The sequence below is a fragment of the Peromyscus leucopus genome, chromosome 5, assembly GCF_004664715.2.
Source record: "Peromyscus leucopus breed LL Stock chromosome 5, UCI_PerLeu_2.1, whole genome shotgun sequence".
In the NCBI taxonomy this organism is placed as follows: domain Eukaryota; kingdom Metazoa; phylum Chordata; class Mammalia; order Rodentia; family Cricetidae; genus Peromyscus; species Peromyscus leucopus.
In genome coordinates this window covers 86124505-86144339 of record NC_051067.1, presented here as the reverse complement: position 1 = coordinate 86144339, position 19835 = coordinate 86124505, and the positions used below count along the sequence as shown (strand labels likewise).

Here is a 19835-nt window from a genome sequence, read left to right as displayed (position 1 = left end):
CCCAGAAAGTCCAGTTGTTTCCTTCCCCCCAGGGTACATACACCCTTGTAAAAGGCCATGGGTCCCGAACAATTGGGGAAAGGCTGACAGTAAAACTCTTAGGTCCTTCCTCAGGGGAACCTGCCTTCCCTTCAGTCAAGAGGTTCTGGGCCTGAACGCTGGCTCAAGTCTAAAATCAATTCACAGGCCAAGACTCCCTTTTGCCATGATCCAGTGTAGTCTTTCTTTTATTTGTTTAGGAATTGTTTCCAGCTGGGTGGTGGTGGCACACACCTTTAATCCCAGCACTCAGGAGGCAGAGGCAGGCAGATCTCTGTGAGTTCAAGGCCAGCCTGGTCAACAGAGTGAGTTCCAGGACAGGCACCAAAACTACACAGAGAAACCCTGTCTCAAAAAAAAAAAAAAAAAAAAAAAAAAAAGGAATTGTTTCCGCTTATACAGATCAAGTGAAAATGCAGTCGGCTTCCTATCTGTTACATGCCTGGAAACACCATGACTGACTAGCCACTGCCAAAGGTCCATACAGGTCATGCTACATACATACATACATACATACATACATACATACATATGCCATTATGGACATTGCTTTGCCTATGCTGTTCATTACGGTAACTACAATCACCTTGCCGCTAGCATTCAGTAATGCCACCAGACCGCTGCTACTTTGGGGCCCAATGAAACCCATTAAATTCAATCACCCAATAGCATCTCTGACCCTAAGGTCCGGCCCAAGGAAAGGGCAACTACAAAGCTCTTCAGAGATGTGTTTGCCCCTCACCATTTTGCATCTTACAGGATTAGTGAAGGGCATGTCTTCCAGGCCTTCCCACTTCAGAGGATTAGGTTTTACACAAAGTACTCACTCTAGCATCATGGTTCCCCTGAGTCTGAAAATCCCTTCATCACTGTTGTGGGATATTCACCAGAGAAGACTGCTTGGACATGGGTCTAAGCCAATAGAAAGTCTTTATTAGCCAGCCAGCAACTACACTGGGTGTGTTAGATCCCAGCGTAGCCCCGAGCCTTTCTCAGGGTGAGTTTGTGGGCACAAAAACCATGTTTTGCGTTGACACTTCAGTTAGCAAGAACAGTTAGCCTGGCTTTCAAAAGCGTCTTCCTTCTGCATCCTCTGTACAGATTGCCTTGCCTGGTGTGGCCCAGATTTGGGGTGGGTCCTCCAACCTCAGATGGTCCAATCAAGAAAAATCCCTCACAGGTGTGCCCAGCTTGGGTCTTTAGTTAACCCCAGATGGACTCAGGCTGACTACAAAGAATAGCCATCATGGCAGGGACATGGATGCAGGGACCACACGGGTGAGCAAAGCTGGGGCTCGGCTGACCAATGGAACCTTTGTAGGACACTGATACAGAAAGTGGCCCGGAACTGTGACAATGCATTCTGAGTCCTGCCCCCAGGTCCCGAGAGCCCAGGTTTCCATGTCTGGACTTAGAGAATGCACCTGAAAAGCATTAGCTTGACCAGGGCGCTTGGCAGAGCTGTGCCTGATGGTGTTAGCATTCTCTCTGTTTACTCCCTTGTGAGCTCATCCAGGTCATTAGAACCCATTTGATGAGAGCCGAAGGCAGCCGAAGGCCCACGTAGATGCCCATGCCCTCTTCCTTGAGGGTGGGTAATGAGGAAAGAGCCAGCATGTGGGCAGCATATTTATGTCCATTAACAGACAGCGTTCAGCTAGGTATGGTGGTGCATGCCTGCAATCCTGGCACTTGGAACCTGGAGATAGGAAGAGCAGGAGTTCAAGGTCATCCTCTGCTATGTAGCAAGTTCAAGGCCAGATGGATGCCTGTGATACAAGACCTGTGTCCCAATCAGAAGATGCCTTTGAATGGCATCATGCCCAGTCAACCTCTAAGCAGAGGTTGTCTTTTCTCGCTGGTGTCGGAACCACCTGGACGGGCTGGTTATGCTGACTCATAAATAACCTCCAATCCTCCCAGATTAAAACCACAACGGTTTATTTGTTCTAACCCTGCATGTTTATGTTGATCAGCTGGCCTCTTTCCACAGCCAGACACTCCGTGTCCCAAGTACTTCCTGGGCTGAGCCAGTGGTCCTGTGTCTCTTTCTGCATGGCTTCCGTCCCAGAACCCTAACTGGAGGAGATGAAGAAATGACAGGAACATCTGATGGAGAAGCCCCAGCATCCCAGAAACGCGGTATGCTTATATATACAGCTGCACAGGGCGGCGGGGTTGTTACACAGGGATACATGAAGAGGCAAGGTGATTGCACACAGCTCAACAAGGAGAAGCAGTCCTCCGGCCGTACACATGGGAGTCGGGGGAGAGAAAGTTTAGGGGGGCACTGGCTGCACACAGGGTCAATATTTTCACCTGGACCCAAGGAAGGCTTCGCCACCCCTCCGAGCCTCACCTGGGGAAGGCTTTGGCACTCCCACGGGGCTAAGGCATTTGGGTCCTTGACATGGCCATGGCCATGTGGAGCGTGCACGCACACTCACTGAAGGCTCCACTTGCTCCCTGCAGTGTGGAGGCTTTGATGGGAGTCCATCTAATCAGCCGACACAAACTCTGCCAAGTTGAGACCCACACACTGCTTCCCGTCTCACTCACCAGAGCTGCTGGCTCAGCCCCAACCAGCCCAAGAGGAGTGCCAGGTCATATGCCTGAGAGGCAGCACTCCAAGGACATCAATAACAATCCCAGTCCCCAAGGACTTGAAAACTTAAAAACTTCCCTTTCTGTCTAAGCATCTTCAGAGTCTGGTTTGAATTATTTGTGATTCAATAATTTTACTTTACTAGGTTCAAAACGATAGAGAGGAGAAAACCCCTAACCACTTGAACAGCAAGAAACAGCTTGTGGGGAAATGGTGCAAACTGAGGATTATTCTTTTGTTGACATTTTATGTATTTTTGCTTTATGTTTATGGATGTGTATTCATGTGCCTGCAGTGTCTGAGAAGGCCAGAAGATGGCGTCAGATTCCCTAAGAATCTGAGACTGGAGTTAGAGATGTTTATGAACCACCATGTGAGTGCTGGGAACCGAACCAGGTTCCTCTGGAAGAGCAGTTGGCGCTCCTAACCACTGAGCCATCTGTCCAGCCCCAAATTACAACTTATTCTTATCTGCTTAATACCATAATGTCTTTTTTCTCCCTTCTCCCCTCCCTCTCTCTCCTTTCCTCTTCCTCCTCCTCTTCCTTTTTTTGAGATAGGTCTCACACTATATCCCTGGCTGGCCTTGAACTCTCAGCAATCCTCCTGCCTCTGCCTCTCTAGTGATGGGACTACAGGCACAAGCAAACAGGAGCAATGTCTGGCTCTGACACCACGATATTTCTTTACTAAACTGAAGACTGGGAAGACTGTATTTGTTTACGGTCACTCTGTGATTCTATGCTCTTATTTGAATACCCAATGACACCTGTATTCCCAGAGACTTGGGAGGCTGAAGTTGAGAGGATCCTGTGCCTAGTTGTTTGAGGCCAGCCTTGGCAACATGTGATATCCCCCCCTCACCACCACCACACCTCCCCAGTTAGGCATGGTGGCAATCCCTGCACTTGGGAGGAAGAGGCTGGAAGATTAGGGATTCATAGTCACCCTTGGCTACACAGTGAGTTCAAGGCCCATCCGGCCTATGTGAGACCTTGTTTTTTTTTGTTTTTCAAAGATTTATTATTTATTTGCTATGTGTACGTCTGTGTGTGAGTATGTGTAGGTGATACGGTGCCTTTGGAAGCCAAGAGGGCGTCAGATCCCCTATACAAGCAGTTCTGAGCTGCCTGCTGTGGGTGGGAGAGCTGAGCTCAGGTCCTCCAGGAGAGCAGCGAGTGAGTGATTTTAACCACTGAGCCATCTCTTCAGACCCCAAGATCATGCCTTCAAAGCGGTGTGTGTGTGTGTGTGTGTGTGTGTGTGTGTGTGTGTGTGTGTGTGTGAGAGAGAGAGAGAGAGAGAGAGAGAGAGAGAGAGAGAGAGAGAGGGAGAAATCATTTGGAAACATGAATCCTGGGTTCTGTTTACTTACTGGGAACCCACTGGGATACATCACTTTACCCACTGGGATACATCACTTTTCTTGAATGTTTGGTGAGGATTATGTCATGACTTCTCTGCTCTGAGATTAGTTATTATTCTTGTTTTTAAAAATTAATTATTTATTTATTAAAGATGTATTTATTATGTATACAGGAGAAGGTGCCAGATCTCATTACAGATGGTTGTGAGCCACCATGTAGGTGCTGGGAATTGAACTCAGAACCTCTGGAAGAGCAGTCGGTGCTCTTAACCTCTGAGCCATCTCTCCAGCCCCTATTCTTGTTTTATATAGGAGAAAAAACAAGACCCAGGGAGGGTAAGTAACTTAGTCAAAGTCACACAGCCAGCGAGTCCCATGTTGTATTGTGTCCCTATATTGCTAGAGACAAGGTCCTCATCTGGAACAGTTTTGTGCTGCCCCCTAGGGGCAGCAGAGTCCCCTGGAGGTTAAGGAAGGGCATCTGGAATTCTCCTGGCTGTAGAGGCAGCTCTGACTGCTAATGTGTTGACATTACAGAGGTCCCTCTGGGGTTCTACCCGCTGAACTTGGCTGCTAGCTCAGGCAAGCCAGCCTGGAACTAGGTTTTCAAGTCCTTGGAGTTGAAACATTATTTACTGAGCACGTGTGCATGGACCCTTGAGGCCCCTGAGTTCTTCCCACCACTCAGAGCAGCTGTATGCACGTGCATACCATACTTGAACATATAACATATACACTCTAAATGCACGTGTGCACACACAACTCTCTCTCTCTCTCTCTCTCTCTCTCTCTCTCTCTCTCTCTCTCTCTCACACACACACACACACACACACACACACACACACACACACACTCCCTCTCCAAAACATCTATTATTCAGCTGAAAGCTGGAAATTCCCAGCCATTTGGTTTGTGTGTTTTTCTGTCTGGCCTCGCCCTTCTTAGGAATGCACACTGGAGCTACTCTAAGGGCAAAAGGCCTAAGGTGGTGGGAGAGCTGAGGCTGGCTACTGCCTAGGGTCCCTGATGCCCTGGGGAGGGGAGGGGTGCACCTGCTGCCGCGGGCTTTGAAACTCTGGCCACATAGCAAAGTCTGAATGTGAGATGGAGGCAAAGGCCGAGGAAGAAGAGGGGGCTGCAGCTCAATGCTGAAAGTCCAGGCCCACGTTCGGGGGGGGGGGGGGGAGGCTGAGTGCGGGAGGTCTGAGGGGGCTCAGGAGTCTGCACATTTAAGAATCCGGGGTGCATGCTTTCAGAAACAGTGCCAAGTTGGGCATGGCGGCACGTGTCCCAGCTCTTGGAAGGGTGAGGCGGGAGGGTAGATATCTAGGCTTCATTCATTCAGCAGGTAGCTCTGTCCTTTACGCCTGCTGGACTCCTTGCAGTGAGGTAAGTCGGGGAGAGGTCGGGGGAGAGCATCAAAGCCAGCCTGGGCCACATAGGGCGAGCTGGTCTCACAAACCAAAACGAAAGCCCTCAAAGCCCAATGACACGTTCCCTAAGATTTGAACTCTGGAGGAAGGCTTGGTCGCGTGCAGTACCCGCGGACTGGAGCAAGTCACACTTCTCCATACCTTGCCCCGGGGATGATACACAGGGCCGGGTACTCTACCACTGAGCTGCGCCCTCGGCCCGAGTTCACATAGCCGTGGCAAACTTTACTTGCAGGATAAAGGTCACTACCACAAGAGTTTGGCATACAGCCTGGCATGTGGAAACTGTGAAGAAATGGTCGCTATCAGCATGACTGCACAGGGGTTCAGAATATCTGCCCTTTCAAACTTGGCATTGGTGGTAGGAATTGCTTCACCTGACTAAGTCTAGCTTGCTAACTGAAAGAGAAAATGCGAGGCCTCAGCGCTGCAAGGTCCCTGGGGAGCCCTGAACCGGGATCCAAGTTTCCCCACTCCCTTCCTCTTCCTGAACTTTTCGTAGGATGTTGTGCACACCTCCAGCAATGCCAGCCAAAAGCCCTTGTGGCCATGTCTTGCAGGGTGGGAAGGGCCTGGGACACCAGGCGGCAGTGGTTCCTTCTTGGATGTGGGAATCAGGTCAGTAGGATGAACGTCTAAAGAGCTCCCATCAGAGAGGGAGAGTTGACTGCAGCTTGCACGGAGGTGAGGAGGCAGCCCCTCTCCTTCAGGAACTCTAAGTCCCTGCTCCTGATGCAAACGGGTAGGAAACATTGGGGTGAGGGAGGCCCCAGAACCGAGGGAAGTGAAATCATGGTCTGTCTTTCCTTGATGTGTTTTTGATTGAGACAGGAGACCCGAGAAACATATCCTTACCCTGGGAAAAGCAAGAGGATGAGGATGACAGATGGAGCTGATGGAGCCCAAGAGCCTGGAGCATGAGAGTGAGAGACGTTGAAATGCAAAGGTTGCACAGCCTCTAACTCCCACCCTAACCTCGGCCTGGCACCGTGAGGGAACACAGGCCTTTCGGAGTCATTGAGAGAATATAGAAAAATGAATGTATGTGGCCAACTTGCTGAATTGAAATGCTGCCTCTAATTTTATTTTTAAAGAATGATTTAGTTTTATTTTATGTGCATGTGTGGGTGTGTGCATGTGTATGTTAGGTGCCTGTGGAGGCATCAGCTCCCCTGTGAGTTGCTCGAGGTGAATGCTGGGAACCAAACCTGTGTCTTCTACAAGAGCAGCAAGTGCTCATAACTGCTTACTTAGCTCTTTCTCCAGCTTCATGCTGCCTCTGATTTTAAGATGTTCTTATTAGAAAGATGTTGTGATAGTTAATAACAACAGAATATGTAATCCTAATTACTCAAGAGGTTGAGGCAAGAGGATTATAAGACCTGCCTGGGCTACAGAATGAGTTCAAGGCCAGTGTGAGCAACTCAGACCATGCCTCAAAACAAAATGTTGGAAAAAGCCGAGGGTGCAGATCAGGAGTACCACACCTGCTTAGCATGCTTGAGGCCCTGGGTCTTGGTACTACTTCAAAAATAAAGATAAGTAAATAAATATATAAAATGAAGAGAGGAAGCACCCTGCTTTAAAAAGATATCTATCTTAGAAGTCACGAGAGACACCAATAGGGCTGGACTTGACCCATGGCACCTTTGGGCTGTTCTCAACCTGTACAACAGCTCAGACTTTGGTCATATCTATGAACTTCCTGGTTTCTTGAGAAGAGTCTCTCTCTCTCTCTCTCTCTCTCTCTCTCTCTCTCTCTCTCTCTCTCTCTCTCTCTCTCTCTCTCTCTCACACACACACACACACACACACACACCAAGAATGAGTAGAGACACTATAGAGGAAAATGTGGACACCAGACAAGTGGCAACATTATCAGGGGTTCGTGGGACACTGAGTAGGACCCACAGGAACCCTGAGTCTTGCCAGACCAAGAGACCAGTCACACCTATATGCATAGAGGCCCAGAGAGGCGAAGGCATTGGCTCACCATTCCACAGCAAGGCAGCACCAAGTCAGTCCAGGGCCTGGTTCTCCTTATTCCCATCTGCAGCGCCTTCTATAAAAATCCCTGCCCCTGGTGCGAATGAGCTAGAGACAGGGTCTCAGAACTTGCCCCCTCTCCTGCCCCTCCCCCTCCCACTGCCCCCTCTCCTGCCCCTCCCCAGGCCTGCCCCACAGAAAGCACCCTTATTTGATTCACAAGACTTTAAAATTTTATTAGTAAAATACAAAATGGCACAGACATTGGTAATGATGCTCGAAAAAGCCAAAGGATTAACCAACTCCTTCCAAAGTCCTCCCCAGATCATCTTGGCTCTTATCCTGCTGGGGAGAACTCACAAAGTCCGACAAGGGGACCGCATGTCCCAGCAGCTTTCTCAATAGGGAAGGGGGCGTCCCAATCCTGGAAGGCTCCCCACTGAAGGAGCCAGGACAAAGTGCACTCAGGCTGCTGCTCCTCCAGCCCACAGTTAATACCCTGGAGCCAGACTAGAGCCTGCCACAAGCTTCCCAGGACGGAGGGTCACCAAGGGGCTGGCTTCTTTACTCTGGGACAGAGCCAACTCTTCTGAGCTTCCTGTCAGGGAGGGAGTCACTGGGTGAAGCCCACCCACGGGAGGCTCTGAAGGTAAAGGGTTGGGGCTATTAGGCGCAGGGTTGGGAGAGCTGCCACCAGGGGCCCTGAGGGGCGAGGTCTGCAAATCCAGCTCCAGCTGGGGGCGCTGCCCAACTCTTCTCTGCCGGGCATGCTGGAGGCTTCATCAGTCACTCTGTGCCCAGGACAGAGTCTCTTCCAGGAATTTTCACAGGGCTCTTGGAGAATGTTATGGGAGTTCCGGCCCTGCCTATAGTGGCGCAAAGGTTGGCATGAACAGTGCTTTCAGAGTTGAGAGGGGGACCCAGCCTCTTAACCACCTGGGCTGTGCACGTCCATGTGCAGGTCCCTAAACTTCAATCAGGTGTGTGGCTGCTCCAGGTGCTTACCCCGGACTCCCCGCCTCCCAGGCGCGCTCGTCATCCTCTTCCTTCTGTGGCTTGTGCTTCAGGCTGGGCAGACCTGTGGCTGTAATCTTGGTGAGTGGGTTAGGGGTGCCTAGTGAGGACACAGAGGGGCCTTCTGAGTTAGCCTCTGTTTCTGCAAGTCCCTACCCAACTCAGCCCCCATGTGGGAGCCCACAGGGCAGGAAGTGAATCTCAAGTCACCCCTTGCCAGCCCTCGGAGTCACAGGGAGCAAAGGTGTCTGTCAGTCCAGTGGGATGGCAGTGACTATCAGTGTTGCTAGGGCCGGGGTTGCATCCAGGGATGGGGACAAGGATCTCAGAGAAAGTGACGGGATATCAGGGCCGGGGGATATTGCCATCTCTGGGCCACGCTTCTTTTGCCGATGGGGCACCTCATTGTGCAGGGAGCTGCGTGGGGACTAGACCCTGCCTTCAGGTGCAGCACGCCCTCAGAGCACAGTCTGGAGGGATGCATCAAAGCCCCACACAAGCTCATCTCCCTTCCCAGAGAGCTCCAGGAAACACAGCGTTAACCTCATGCAGGAAAGGACACAACACGGTGTGGATGGTGGTGGTGGTGGTGGTGGTGTGCTCTGTACAGGGGACAGGGAGAGACAGGAGAAATAGCACCGTGGCTGGCCAAAGAGGGGGAGGGGCTGGCAACTGCAGCAAACCCAGGAGCCGTGAGGAGGTCAGGGGGACAGGCAGATGGGCCTGACCTGCTGCTTGTGAGATGGACGGACCACGGTGCTCACAGGAAACAGGTGTCATGGGGGCTGGGAATTCAATAAATTATTGTTCACTAGGGGTTGGGATGTCAAGGGCCCCTCCAACCAGCCGGCAGCAGAGGAGTCTCTCAAATATAGGTAGGCTGGAAGGCCACCTGCTGTGTCTGATGAGTGGGGGACGGTAAAAGGTAGCCTCCAGGGCCACATCTGGGGGCTTGGAGCACGTGGCTCCTGGAGGACCCAGCCTCCCCATTCCCATTGCCCCAGCTTGGGTGAAGGTGGGTATGAGGATGGGGGTCCCCAGACAGCTGTCTGAATCAAACTAGGGACACAGGCAGGCAGGCAGCTCACACCGGCACCAGGACGTATGAGTTACTGCCACAGCTCCGGGGGACATATCGGAGGCCTTCCACCATCTCCCCTGCCATTTTGCGGGGACAGCCCTGGAGGCTCTGGTAGGCAAACATGGCCACCCCCAGACAAAAGAGTAGACCCAGGAAGGCCAGCAGCCCCACTGCCTGCCTACGGGTGGCTGCCTCGGTGTCAGGGACAGGAGTGATAAATACGCTCCGTTTCTGGGGAGCCAAACTGGCAGGGATGGGCTCCTTTGACTTGGGAAGCCAGCTACCCGAAGGCGTCAGCTCCTGGCTGGGGGTCCCTTCAGAGGAGGCGGGGGCCGCTGAGGGATGGACTGTGTTGCCAGGCCTCCTGTCCTGGAAATCATCAGTATGAGCTTGGCTTGTCTCCTCAGGCCCTAAGGACTCCTCAGGCCCTAGACTGGGGCTCTGTCCCTGGACCCATGTGGGCTGGACTTCAGACCCAACATTCTCCTCTGGGGTTGCATGGAAAGTGGTGGGCGCCTGGGTGGATGGAACTGTAGTGGATGGGGCCTCAGTAGACTTCTCCTCAACCCGGAGTCTAGATTCAGATCGGTAGATAGCAGAACTCTGCGAAATGGTGGTAGGGATGGTAGCCTTCTCAAAAATCCCAGTGCTTTGAGGCTTGGTCACAACAAGCCCTGCATCCCGAGCCTTGGAAGTTAAGGATGATGGTCCCGTCACTGCTGCTGGCGGCGGCTCGGAAGTCCCCACTGGACTCTGGGCCTCCTGGGAAATGGCAGTCGGCTCAAAAGGAAGGCCTTTCACTGTGGCTTTGGGCTCTGCCGGTAAAGACGGGGACGGTCCCCTGGTGGGCAGAGTGATCCCAGATGTCATATTAACCAACTTCTCAAACTTGCCAACGTTTTGAGTCGGGGTAGTGGCCTGGCGGTCCAGGTACATCATGGCTTCTTGGACCCATTGCTCCTTTGTGTCAGCACAGAAGTTTCTGTGCTGTTTCGTCTCCAAGCTACAAGGAAGACAGGGGGCTGGTGACACCCAGATTCTAGACGGCCAGGCTGGGGTGGTGTGGGGCACTGCCCACATACCCTGCAGGGAAGCTGTCCCGACTGACTAGCGTGAGGTGTCGGACCCCTCCATCCCCTCTGTCTCCCAGCCCTCGGCTGAGACATGAATGCCTGTGGTCTGGAGGGGAACCCACCACCTCAGAACGGGTATTCTCAGCCTGAGGGACTTCCCCTTTCAAAACCAGGAAAGCCCCCAGGCAAATGGGAACCCTACTTCTGTGTTATTGTGAAGCAAAATAAAGGGTAAGCTACTACCTAGAGAAAGCATCTAAGTCAGAGCAGGCATCGTAAAATTCAGGAATAATTACAGGGTCAATAGCCACATCATTACCATCAAGGCAAGCAGTTCTGGACTCTGATAACCCGGCCGTCATAGGTGTTCTCGGACACCAGTATGTGACAAGGGCGGGTTTCCTGGCTCTGAAAAGATCCTGTGCATAAGTTCTTTGTCTTGTGGTGATGGTCTCTGAACCCCAACTTCCTCCTCAGGGTTTTGTCCTCAGGCTGAAGCTGCTTCTCACAGCCAAAGCCCAACAGTATCCTCACTAGGATCTCGAATGTGGTCTACATCTAGAGCCTCCCATGAAGCTGTGCGTGGCTGCTTTGTCCCAACAGCAGCTCAGAGCTGACTCTCATTCCACGCTACAGCCTCTGCAGGTCATGCCGGGTCTGCACCGCAGTCAGCCAGCACGCTAACCCCATTTAACCAGTGGGAAGATGAGGCTGATAGAGATAAAGAAGTGTGCCCAGCTGGGGTATGCTGGAAGCCATGGCATTCCCAAGGGTGCCATGGTCCCCTCTTCCTCTCTCCTTAGAAGACGGAGGCAGGTATTTGGGGGGGGGTGTCTCTGGAAGAGGCAATCTGTGGTGGGAAGCAGAGAGGGCAGGCAGGAATGCATTTGGAACCTCACTCCTTGGGGGAGCTGTCTAGGGGACAGGAAGCGCTGCACTTCCGCTAGCAGAGCCTGAGTTCAAAAGGACTCTGGTCATTTCCTGCATGGCTAAGGTTGCTCAGGGGGCCATCGTTGGTCCTGGGGAAGATTCAGACTGAGCAAATGGGCAATACTCACCATGTGCTCCAGACAGAATGAGGGACCAACCTGACCAGGTAGAAAATGACTGACTGGCCTGTTTCCTGCCCAGAGGGGAATGCTGGGAACTCTCCCGTCGCTTGGTGGCACCCACCCTCGTGCCTTCCAAGGGCTTAGCCAACCACTTCAGTTCCTCCATTTCCTCTCACCCTCTTGCTACCCATCTCCCAGATAAGGCAACTGAGGTGTAGAGGTAGGAAGTGACCAAGGCCCCTGGCTGACCTACTGGAGTCTGGATCCTGCTCTGGTAGGCCACTCGTTCAACCTCCTCCATGGGATCTAATGGGCTGAGGGCTGTGTAAACAGGACTCTGGCCTGAGAGGGAGCCCCGTCCCGGGTGCTGCCCTGGATCACAGTGGGCCACCCAGGAAGCCATTCCTCACCTCTGTTGTTGGGCACTGATCATAAGGTCAGTGAGGTAACTTGTGGGCCGGGAACAAGGGGGCACTTGCCAAGGCCTTTGGCAGGAAGCCCAGGATGAGGCAGTTAGGAGAGGGTTACAGATGTTACAGGACCTTCTGGGGCCCCGAGAGATACCTACATGACGGTGCTTCCACAGGATTCCTGATAGCGGAGGAGCAAATTCTTCGGGATTCGTGAGGCCATCTTCTGGCATATGTTCTTGCATTTCCCCACGCCGAGTTGTTGACCTGAGTCCACAGAGGCCCCCAGTCAGTAGGACCCCTGGGCATCTGGTGTCCCCTCCCCAACCAGCCTCTCCCAGTTATACTCCCAAGCCAGAGCCCTTGACCCAGAGCTGACTCACCCTTGATAACCTGCCAGACAGCAAGAGTCTCTGCCTCTGGATTTGTTTTGGACTGATAAAAATAAACCTTTATTTATAAAGCTCCTTTTGTCTGGCACCTGGGAAGCATTTAATTTTGTTGTGGTCATTTTTCAAGTCAGGGTTTGTCTATGTAGCCCTGGCTGTCCTGGACAGGACACTTCCAGCAGAGTGCCCTGTCATCTACTCATTAAGTAGACCAGGCTGGCCTCGAACTCACCAAGATCCACTTGCCTCGCCTCCCGAGTACTGGGATTAAAGGTATGTGGCATGGTGCCCAGCCGGGAAGGGTTTAATTTTTAAAATGAAGTCACAGCAGAGGAGAGGAATCTAAGGGAGACACAGATCTGCCTATGGTCACCTGGCCTGCGTGGTAAGGGAGTGAGTGACCTTGCCCAGTCCCATTCCCTGGCCCGTAGCCTTACCTGCCCTGTCCATCCCTGTCTTTGGCCCTATAAGTCATGTGCTTAGCCATCACCCTACACCTGCACCCTCCTCCTCCTCACACATGGATCAGGTAAGCTTGCCTGTCTGGAAATGGGGGGGTCATCTACTGAGCAGGTGCCCCTGAGTACTGCAGAATGAGGTTGAGACAGGTTCAGGGGAAAGGCAGGGGGTGGGGCAGGATAGGGGCCCAGGGCATGCAGATAGCTTTGTAGCAAAAGCCCCTGGACAGGGGTTTCTGAACGGGTAAACCCCGTTATCTGATAGAAACATTTGACATTTTTTACATTCTCTTTTTGTCAATCCCCTTCTAAATCAGTGGTTCTCAACCTTCCTAATGCCGTGACCCCTTAATACAGTCAGTTCCCCATGTTGTGCTGACCCCCGCCCATAAAATCATTTTCATTGCTACTTCATAAGTGTAATTTTGCTACTGTTATGAATTGTAATGCAAATATCTGATATGCAGATGGTTTTAGGTGACCCCTGTGAAAGGGTCATTTGAGAACCACTGTTCTAAGTTTCCAGCAGAGTGTCCTGTCATCTGAACCGTGTATATTTATGGAAAATGGGGAGAAAAAAAACGAAGAAGAGCTTGGATTCTAGATCTGGGTAAAGGCCATGTCAAGCATCTAGAACCCGACTCCCCAAGAAGTAGTGTGGCGTGACCAAGCTGATCTGGTTCAGTCTTTAGGACCTGGGAGCCCAGCTGTTCCCCAGCTCCCACTAAAACACACTGCTTGTGCACAAGTACTTACACACAAATGATGTGAAAACACTCTCCATCTTGCCAAGAATGGCCACGGGAGGCTGGAGGTGGAGCTCAGGGACACAGTGCTTACCTAGTAGGCATGAGGCTGGGTGTCCTCAGCACAGTCCCTAAAAAAGAACTAGCCAAAGGCAAGCACACAACCGGACTTCCTAACCAACCCATCTGTCCACCTTGTGGGAAAGGAAGCTTGGGCTGTGGGTCTAAGCCAGGTCATCAAAGGTCAGCATTAGTAGCTACTAAATTCACTGGCTAGGTTACAATGCTTTCCCCACTTCCCCAAGAACCAGGATATGAAAGTCACAGTTCAGGGCTGGGGAGATGGTCAGCAGGTAAATGTTTGCCGCAAGAGCTTGAGGACCTGGGTTGGATGCCCCAGAAACGGTGTAGAAGACCAGGCGTGGTGAGGAGGCAAAGACAAGCATCGCTGGAGTTCACCGGCCAGCAAGGAGAGAACCAGTGAGCTCCAGACCCCAGGGAAGAGACTGTCTCAAAAACCAGGTGGATAGTGGAGAGAGTTCCTGAGGAACAGCGCTGGGTTGATGTCTGGCCTACACACAGAGACACAGACACAACCCCCACCCAAATTATAGTACAGACTTGCCACCCTCCTCCATCCCCAGTGGACCTAAGAATAACTCAGCTGCACCCTCTCCCCCAAGTCCCTGTGGCAGCAGCTTGGTGGCCACTCCTGCCTGGGTCTCGCAGATACCTTCCTGAGAAAGCCCTGAGGTGACCTGAGTAAGAGGAAGAAAAGGAGACCGTGTGGCAGGCAGGAGTAGGTCAGAGAGGACCCCACTGCCTGCATCTGCAAAGCTGTGCAGAGCCACAGAGCCGGCCTCAGCTGTGAGCCCCTCTGAGGGGAGCGGCACTTGGTTCTACCAGGACAGCCATGTCACTAGCAGGGGGAGGCCTTTCCCTTCTTCAGAACAAAGTCCTCATTTCTAGAAAAGGAGACAGCATTTCTGTGCAGCTAGCCATCTACTACTGTCTGCCCAATGAGTCGGGGGATCAGACTGCATTGTGTCTGTCTCACTGGCACCATGCATCTCTGCGCTGACCACGACCTGGGTATTCAGTAAATATTCATAAAATAAAGTAATATTTCAATCTGCTTGTCTCTCCTTTAGATCCACCCACTCACCAGCCCACCCACCCCTCTATGCACCCATTTACTTATCCATCCGTCATCCACCCATCTTTCTACCTCCTACTTCCTCCGTCCTCCTAGCTACCTTCTACTCATCCCCATCCATCCATCTGCCCTCCTGCTCATCTGTCACTCTTTCAAAGTCCCGCCCTCCCCATCAATGTCTTTTCACCCACTGCCTGTCACCAATCCACTCACCAGTCATCATCCATCCATCCATCCATCCATCCATCCATCCATCCATCCATCCATTTTCTGAATCAGCCAGCACCCAGTTGAATTATTTCTGAGTCTATACACAGCTCGGAGCTCCCTTGTCTTTAACCCTGAGAGCTTCTTCCTGCAGATGCTGAAGTTCCTCGCAGTGATCACTGTTTACTGAGGTAGCCAGCAAATGCTGGCTCCTCCCTCTTGCCGGCCCTGAGCTGGGTGCTATGAGGCCCCAGGGGTGAGGGGTGTAAATGGGGCCTGTCTCTTCAGAGGGGCCCCAGATCTACAGGCAGGTAAGATGGTGAGGACGAGAACCTCTCTGCTAGCACCTACTGTGCATCAGATCCTATGTTATCTGCTCCTCTCCGCTCCCCAAGCCCTGCCAAGGGCTCATAGCTATTCTCTTCTTACAGATGCAGAAGCTGAAGATCAGACAGGTTCAGTCACTTGCCCAGAACACAGTCTACTTTGTGGCAGAGCCGGTTTAATCCTGGTAAAGGATTCAATGTTCTGGCCATAAACAAACATATTAGGATTTACAGGAATGTGAGATAACTTTCAAATATGAGTAATCAGGGGAGGCTTCCTGGAAGAAGTATGCCTTAGGTTGTCTCTAAGGAATCATAAGACACACTGGGTCCTAGGTGTTTGAGTAGAGGCTTGAGCCTTTACTCAGACACAACCCCCACCCAAATTATAGTACAGACTTGCCACCCTCCTCCATCCCCAGTGGACCTAAGAAGAACTCAGCTGCACCCCCTTCCCTAAGTCCCTGTGGCAGCAGCTTGGTGGCCACTCCTGCCTGGGTCTCGCAGATACCTTCCTGAGAAAGCCCTGAGGTGACCTGAGATAAGAGGAAGAAAAGGAGACCGTGTGGCAGGCAGGAGTAGGTCAGAGAGGACCCCACTGCCTGCATCTGCAAGGCTGTGCAGAGCCACAGAGCCAGCCTCGGCTGTGAGCCCTTCTGAGGGGAGCCGCACTTGGGGCTGTCTCAGGAAGGTCTCTGCGAGACCCAGGCAGGAGTGGCCACCAAGCTGCTGCCACAGGGACTTGGGGGAAGGGTACAGCTGAGTTATCTGGGCCCTTCCTTAATTTTCTCACCGTTAAAACGGACATGACAGTATGGAGTGACTAGAGACTAGATGTTTTTTAATGGCTGGAGCACTCTGCTCTTGGGGAAGCTTTTCTCAATGACCATACTGTTCACATTTCTCCTCATTGTGGAGGCTGATGCATGGACTCTATGACAGGAGCCAAAAATATTGGGACATCTGTGATAATAAAAAATGTCTCTGGAAATTGCCGAATATCACCTGCGAGGACCATCACCCTAGAGAGAGCTCAGCCATTCCCTAACCTTCTTCCCATAGATGATGTCAACATGGTAGGCAAAGGAGCAGCACATTTCCTACCCCAGCCCTCTCCCAGGAGACTGAGACAGGAAGAGCATGAGTTTGAGGCCAGCCTGGGCTACACGGAAAGACCCTGTCTCAGAAGCAAAACGAAAACCAAGCAAAAAACACACAAGTGCCCCCCCCCCCAACAACAATGCTTTTTCCTTCTAACAGACTAAATGGCTGACAGGCTTATTTTTGTGTAAACTGCAGTCAAATTTCAGCTGGCTTCCTTAGCCCCTTTATTCATGGCTATGGTCCCAGCACCCAGAGATGTGCTTGTCGCCCAGCAGGTGTCCTGCTCATGTTTGCCAAATGAATGGACAAGATGCACGCAGAAGTGCCTAACTTGGCATATAAAACCTTGACCAACGGAGATGTGGGGGAGCTCTTAATTAAATCCACAGGGCCCTGGATCTGACACTGGAGCTGTATGCCCCTGCCCCCTCCACCCCCACTGAGGGTGGGGGACGCAGGCTGTAACAGCTGAAAGCAGATTTTTTTTTTTTCCTTTTCTCTTTCTTGCTGAGACTTGAGTGGGAGTGAATGCGTCAGTGCTGGGAGCAGTCTTCCCTGCTCTAACTTGCATTTGCAGGCCTGTTACATAAAGCGCTGAGCGATCGCCTGACATAGCCCTGCAGACCCACATTTGGGGACTGACGCAGATACCCTGCACCAGCCATGCACCTGCCTGCAGCAGCCCTAACGCCTGAGATCCCCCTGCTGGGGAGCTCCAGGGTGGACCTAGCTGAATACCTCATTTAAGGGGAGAAGAAACCGAGGCTCACAAGGGTTGCATCATGCCCACCATCTCCTAGCAAATCCAGCGAGCACGATTAGGGTCCTCAGACCTCAAACATTTCAGGGTCTTTTTTTCCAGCCATGCCTAGGATTTTCCTACAAGCTTAATAAAAATGAGATCCCACTACCACCATACACACCCTCCAAAATGCCTCCCTAGACATTGGAGCCTTCTCATCAGCGAGGCAATGGCTACATTGCCAGGCACAGTGGCTGAAGCCAGAGAAGTCAAGACCCAGCTCAGGGACACACAGCAAGGTGATGGCAGAGCATCCTCCATCTGACTCCCACTTCCCTGTGCTCACTGTCTCTAAATATCCCAGGCCTGCAGCCAGAGCTCAGACAGACAGCAGAAAGCCGGGCACAATTTTATTCCACCACCCCCACCCCACACCCACTCATCACCAGCTCCCTGTGGCACTGGTGATTTAGTTCCATGGAGATTTCCTGGAAGCTGGGGGTTGGTTCTTATTCTTCCAGTTTCACTGTGTGCCCTAAGGCAACGTGCAACCTTCTCTGAGCATCATCCTGCCAAAAGGCCTGGACCCTCCCTGAGGATGGGGCTAACTCTCGAGGCATGGTGGTCAACAGAGGATGCGCAAGCCAGTTGCTCTCTCCTCCATTAAGACCCTGGGCATCACCTCTCCTGCCCTGCGTGCTGGCTCTCTAACCATCTCTGGGTCTCCATCTTCCCTATGTCCCTAGGAATGTCTACACCTTGTGCTATCAGGTAGTGGAGTCCAGAAAACAAGCCCGTGGAGATAAAATATTTCCTAAGCTGGGTTTGGAGGAGGTGGCCAGGATGATGCCCCCATCCAGACAGACAGAGGGATAATCTGCATGCCAGTATAGAGGCAAGCCCCATCCCTAAGCTGCAGTGACCTTGACCTTAACTACTCCTGGGGGCCTTGAAAAACAGAGCAAAAGAAAGTCATGACGCTTCTCTGGCCTCGGGCCGGGGCTTATAGAGGTTATAGTTAACCTCACTAGGAAGAGCTAACAGAGTCCCCCAGCCAGGAGCCTGCTCAGGTTCGCCCAGCCCTCACTCCTCGCCACACACCTTGTGCCTCCCACAGACCCTCCAAGCTGTCGCCCCCATTCTTGCCCCAGTAGCCACTGGGATGGCCAGGGCCAGCGGGGACCGAGTTCCCCAGGGAAATGCAGTCTGCACCCCAACACACTCCTCCCTTCTTTCCCAGGCAGGGTCGAGACCCACTCACCTGCCAGCAGGGAGCATAGATGGCAGAACGCGGCGAGGTGCAGCAGCCGTGCGAGCAGAGAGGGAGCCATGGCTGGAGTGCAGGAATCCGGTAGGCTAGGAGGCTCCGCCGCGTTGCAGCTCCGAGTAGTCCTCTGCCGCCAGCCTCGGTTGCTTTTTATAATGGACTGGCAGCCTCCGCCCCCGGCGGCCCGCAGTGGGAGGCGGTGGGAGGGGAGAGGAAAGAGCCTGTGGCTGCGGCTGGATTCCTCCCAGGTTGCCAGGGAACCATTCGCGCTGAGCTCTGCTCCGGGAGTGGCTCGGTGAGAACCCGGGACGGGGGAGGGGGGCGCGTTGGGCTACCTTCCCTGGAGAGCCTAGGTCTGGTCTAAGTGGACACTGAGCCAGGGACATTCAGAGCACTGGGCCCCGCCATACCGGATCTGCCAAGCCCTTTCTTATCTGGGGGCAGTGGGGTCTTTCGCCCATGTGATGCAGAAGCCCCAGCCGTCACCCCTTAGAAGCTCCGAGTACCTTTCCGCCAATGCATCTGTGCAGGGCTCAGCACAGAGCCCAGCAAACAGTTTGCTGAAAGAATAATCCAGTCCTGCCTCCTAGGGGCAGATGGGGAAACTGAGGCCCAGAGAGGGGACGGAGCATTTCAAATCATACAGAGCTTCACTGTGTAGAATAAACTTATCAGGAACACAGAGAAGAAGACAACAGAGTGGGGATTGCCTAGGACATGGAGAGGACCCTTAGCTTCAGACCTGCTTAGTTAGCCGTTGTTTGCCGGCTCTAGCCTTTGCCCTACCCTCTGCCAGCTCTGCCGTCTGCCAGCAACCAGACCAGCACGACCACGTTATTGTCAGGGTCATAGTCCTCTTGGCTCTCCCTGGACCCTAGCGCAGAGCCTTGGAGAGGTCCTGCCTCCCAGCAGGGCAGCTCTGCCCGCTGTACAAGGAGAGTCTGGCTAATAGAGCTCTGAGCTTTTAGAAGCTTCCTCGCTGAGACCAGGCAAGACCCAGCAACAAGGTCTTGCTTGGGGTACTGCACATAACTTGCTTTCCCAGCAGGCTTCCCTGAAGACAGGAGGTACAATCCTGGGAGTCTAGAACAGTCAGCTAAAAAGTAGAGCCTCTCCAGTCTCGGGCCGGCAGTGAATTGCGCTGCTCTTTTTGGGCTGCTAGCCAGGGGGAAAAAACCAGTTTGTCTAGAAAAGAGTCCCAGGCTATGAAGCCAGCTGGATCATAGCCAGCCTGGTCCAGACTTGGCCAGGCAGAGAAGTTGCAGCTGCTACACCAGAGGACCTCGTGTTCTCTCCTGCTACCCACTAAAACAGGGCTGGCACCTGGGGTGGGTGTGGGGCAGCTGGATACCTATAGAGTTAGGGACGGCTCCCCTGGCAG

General features: G+C 52.6%; 1 protein-coding gene across 1 annotated transcript; it reads right to left on the bottom strand.

The window, feature by feature from the left end:
- Nucleotides 1–7639: 7639 nt before the first annotated feature.
- Cx3cl1 (C-X3-C motif chemokine ligand 1) lies at nt 7640–18700 on the bottom strand. The gene is made up of 3 exons (XM_028871456.2): nt 18449–18700; nt 12218–12326; nt 7640–10527 (listed from the first exon to the last, which is right to left on the bottom strand). The coding sequence occupies exons 1-3, from the start codon at nt 18516–18518 to the stop codon at nt 9528–9530; spliced, it is 1179 nt and encodes a 392-aa protein (XP_028727289.1). The 5' UTR covers nt 18519–18700; the 3' UTR covers nt 7640–9527.
- Between the last annotated feature and the right edge of the window lie 1135 nt (nt 18701–19835).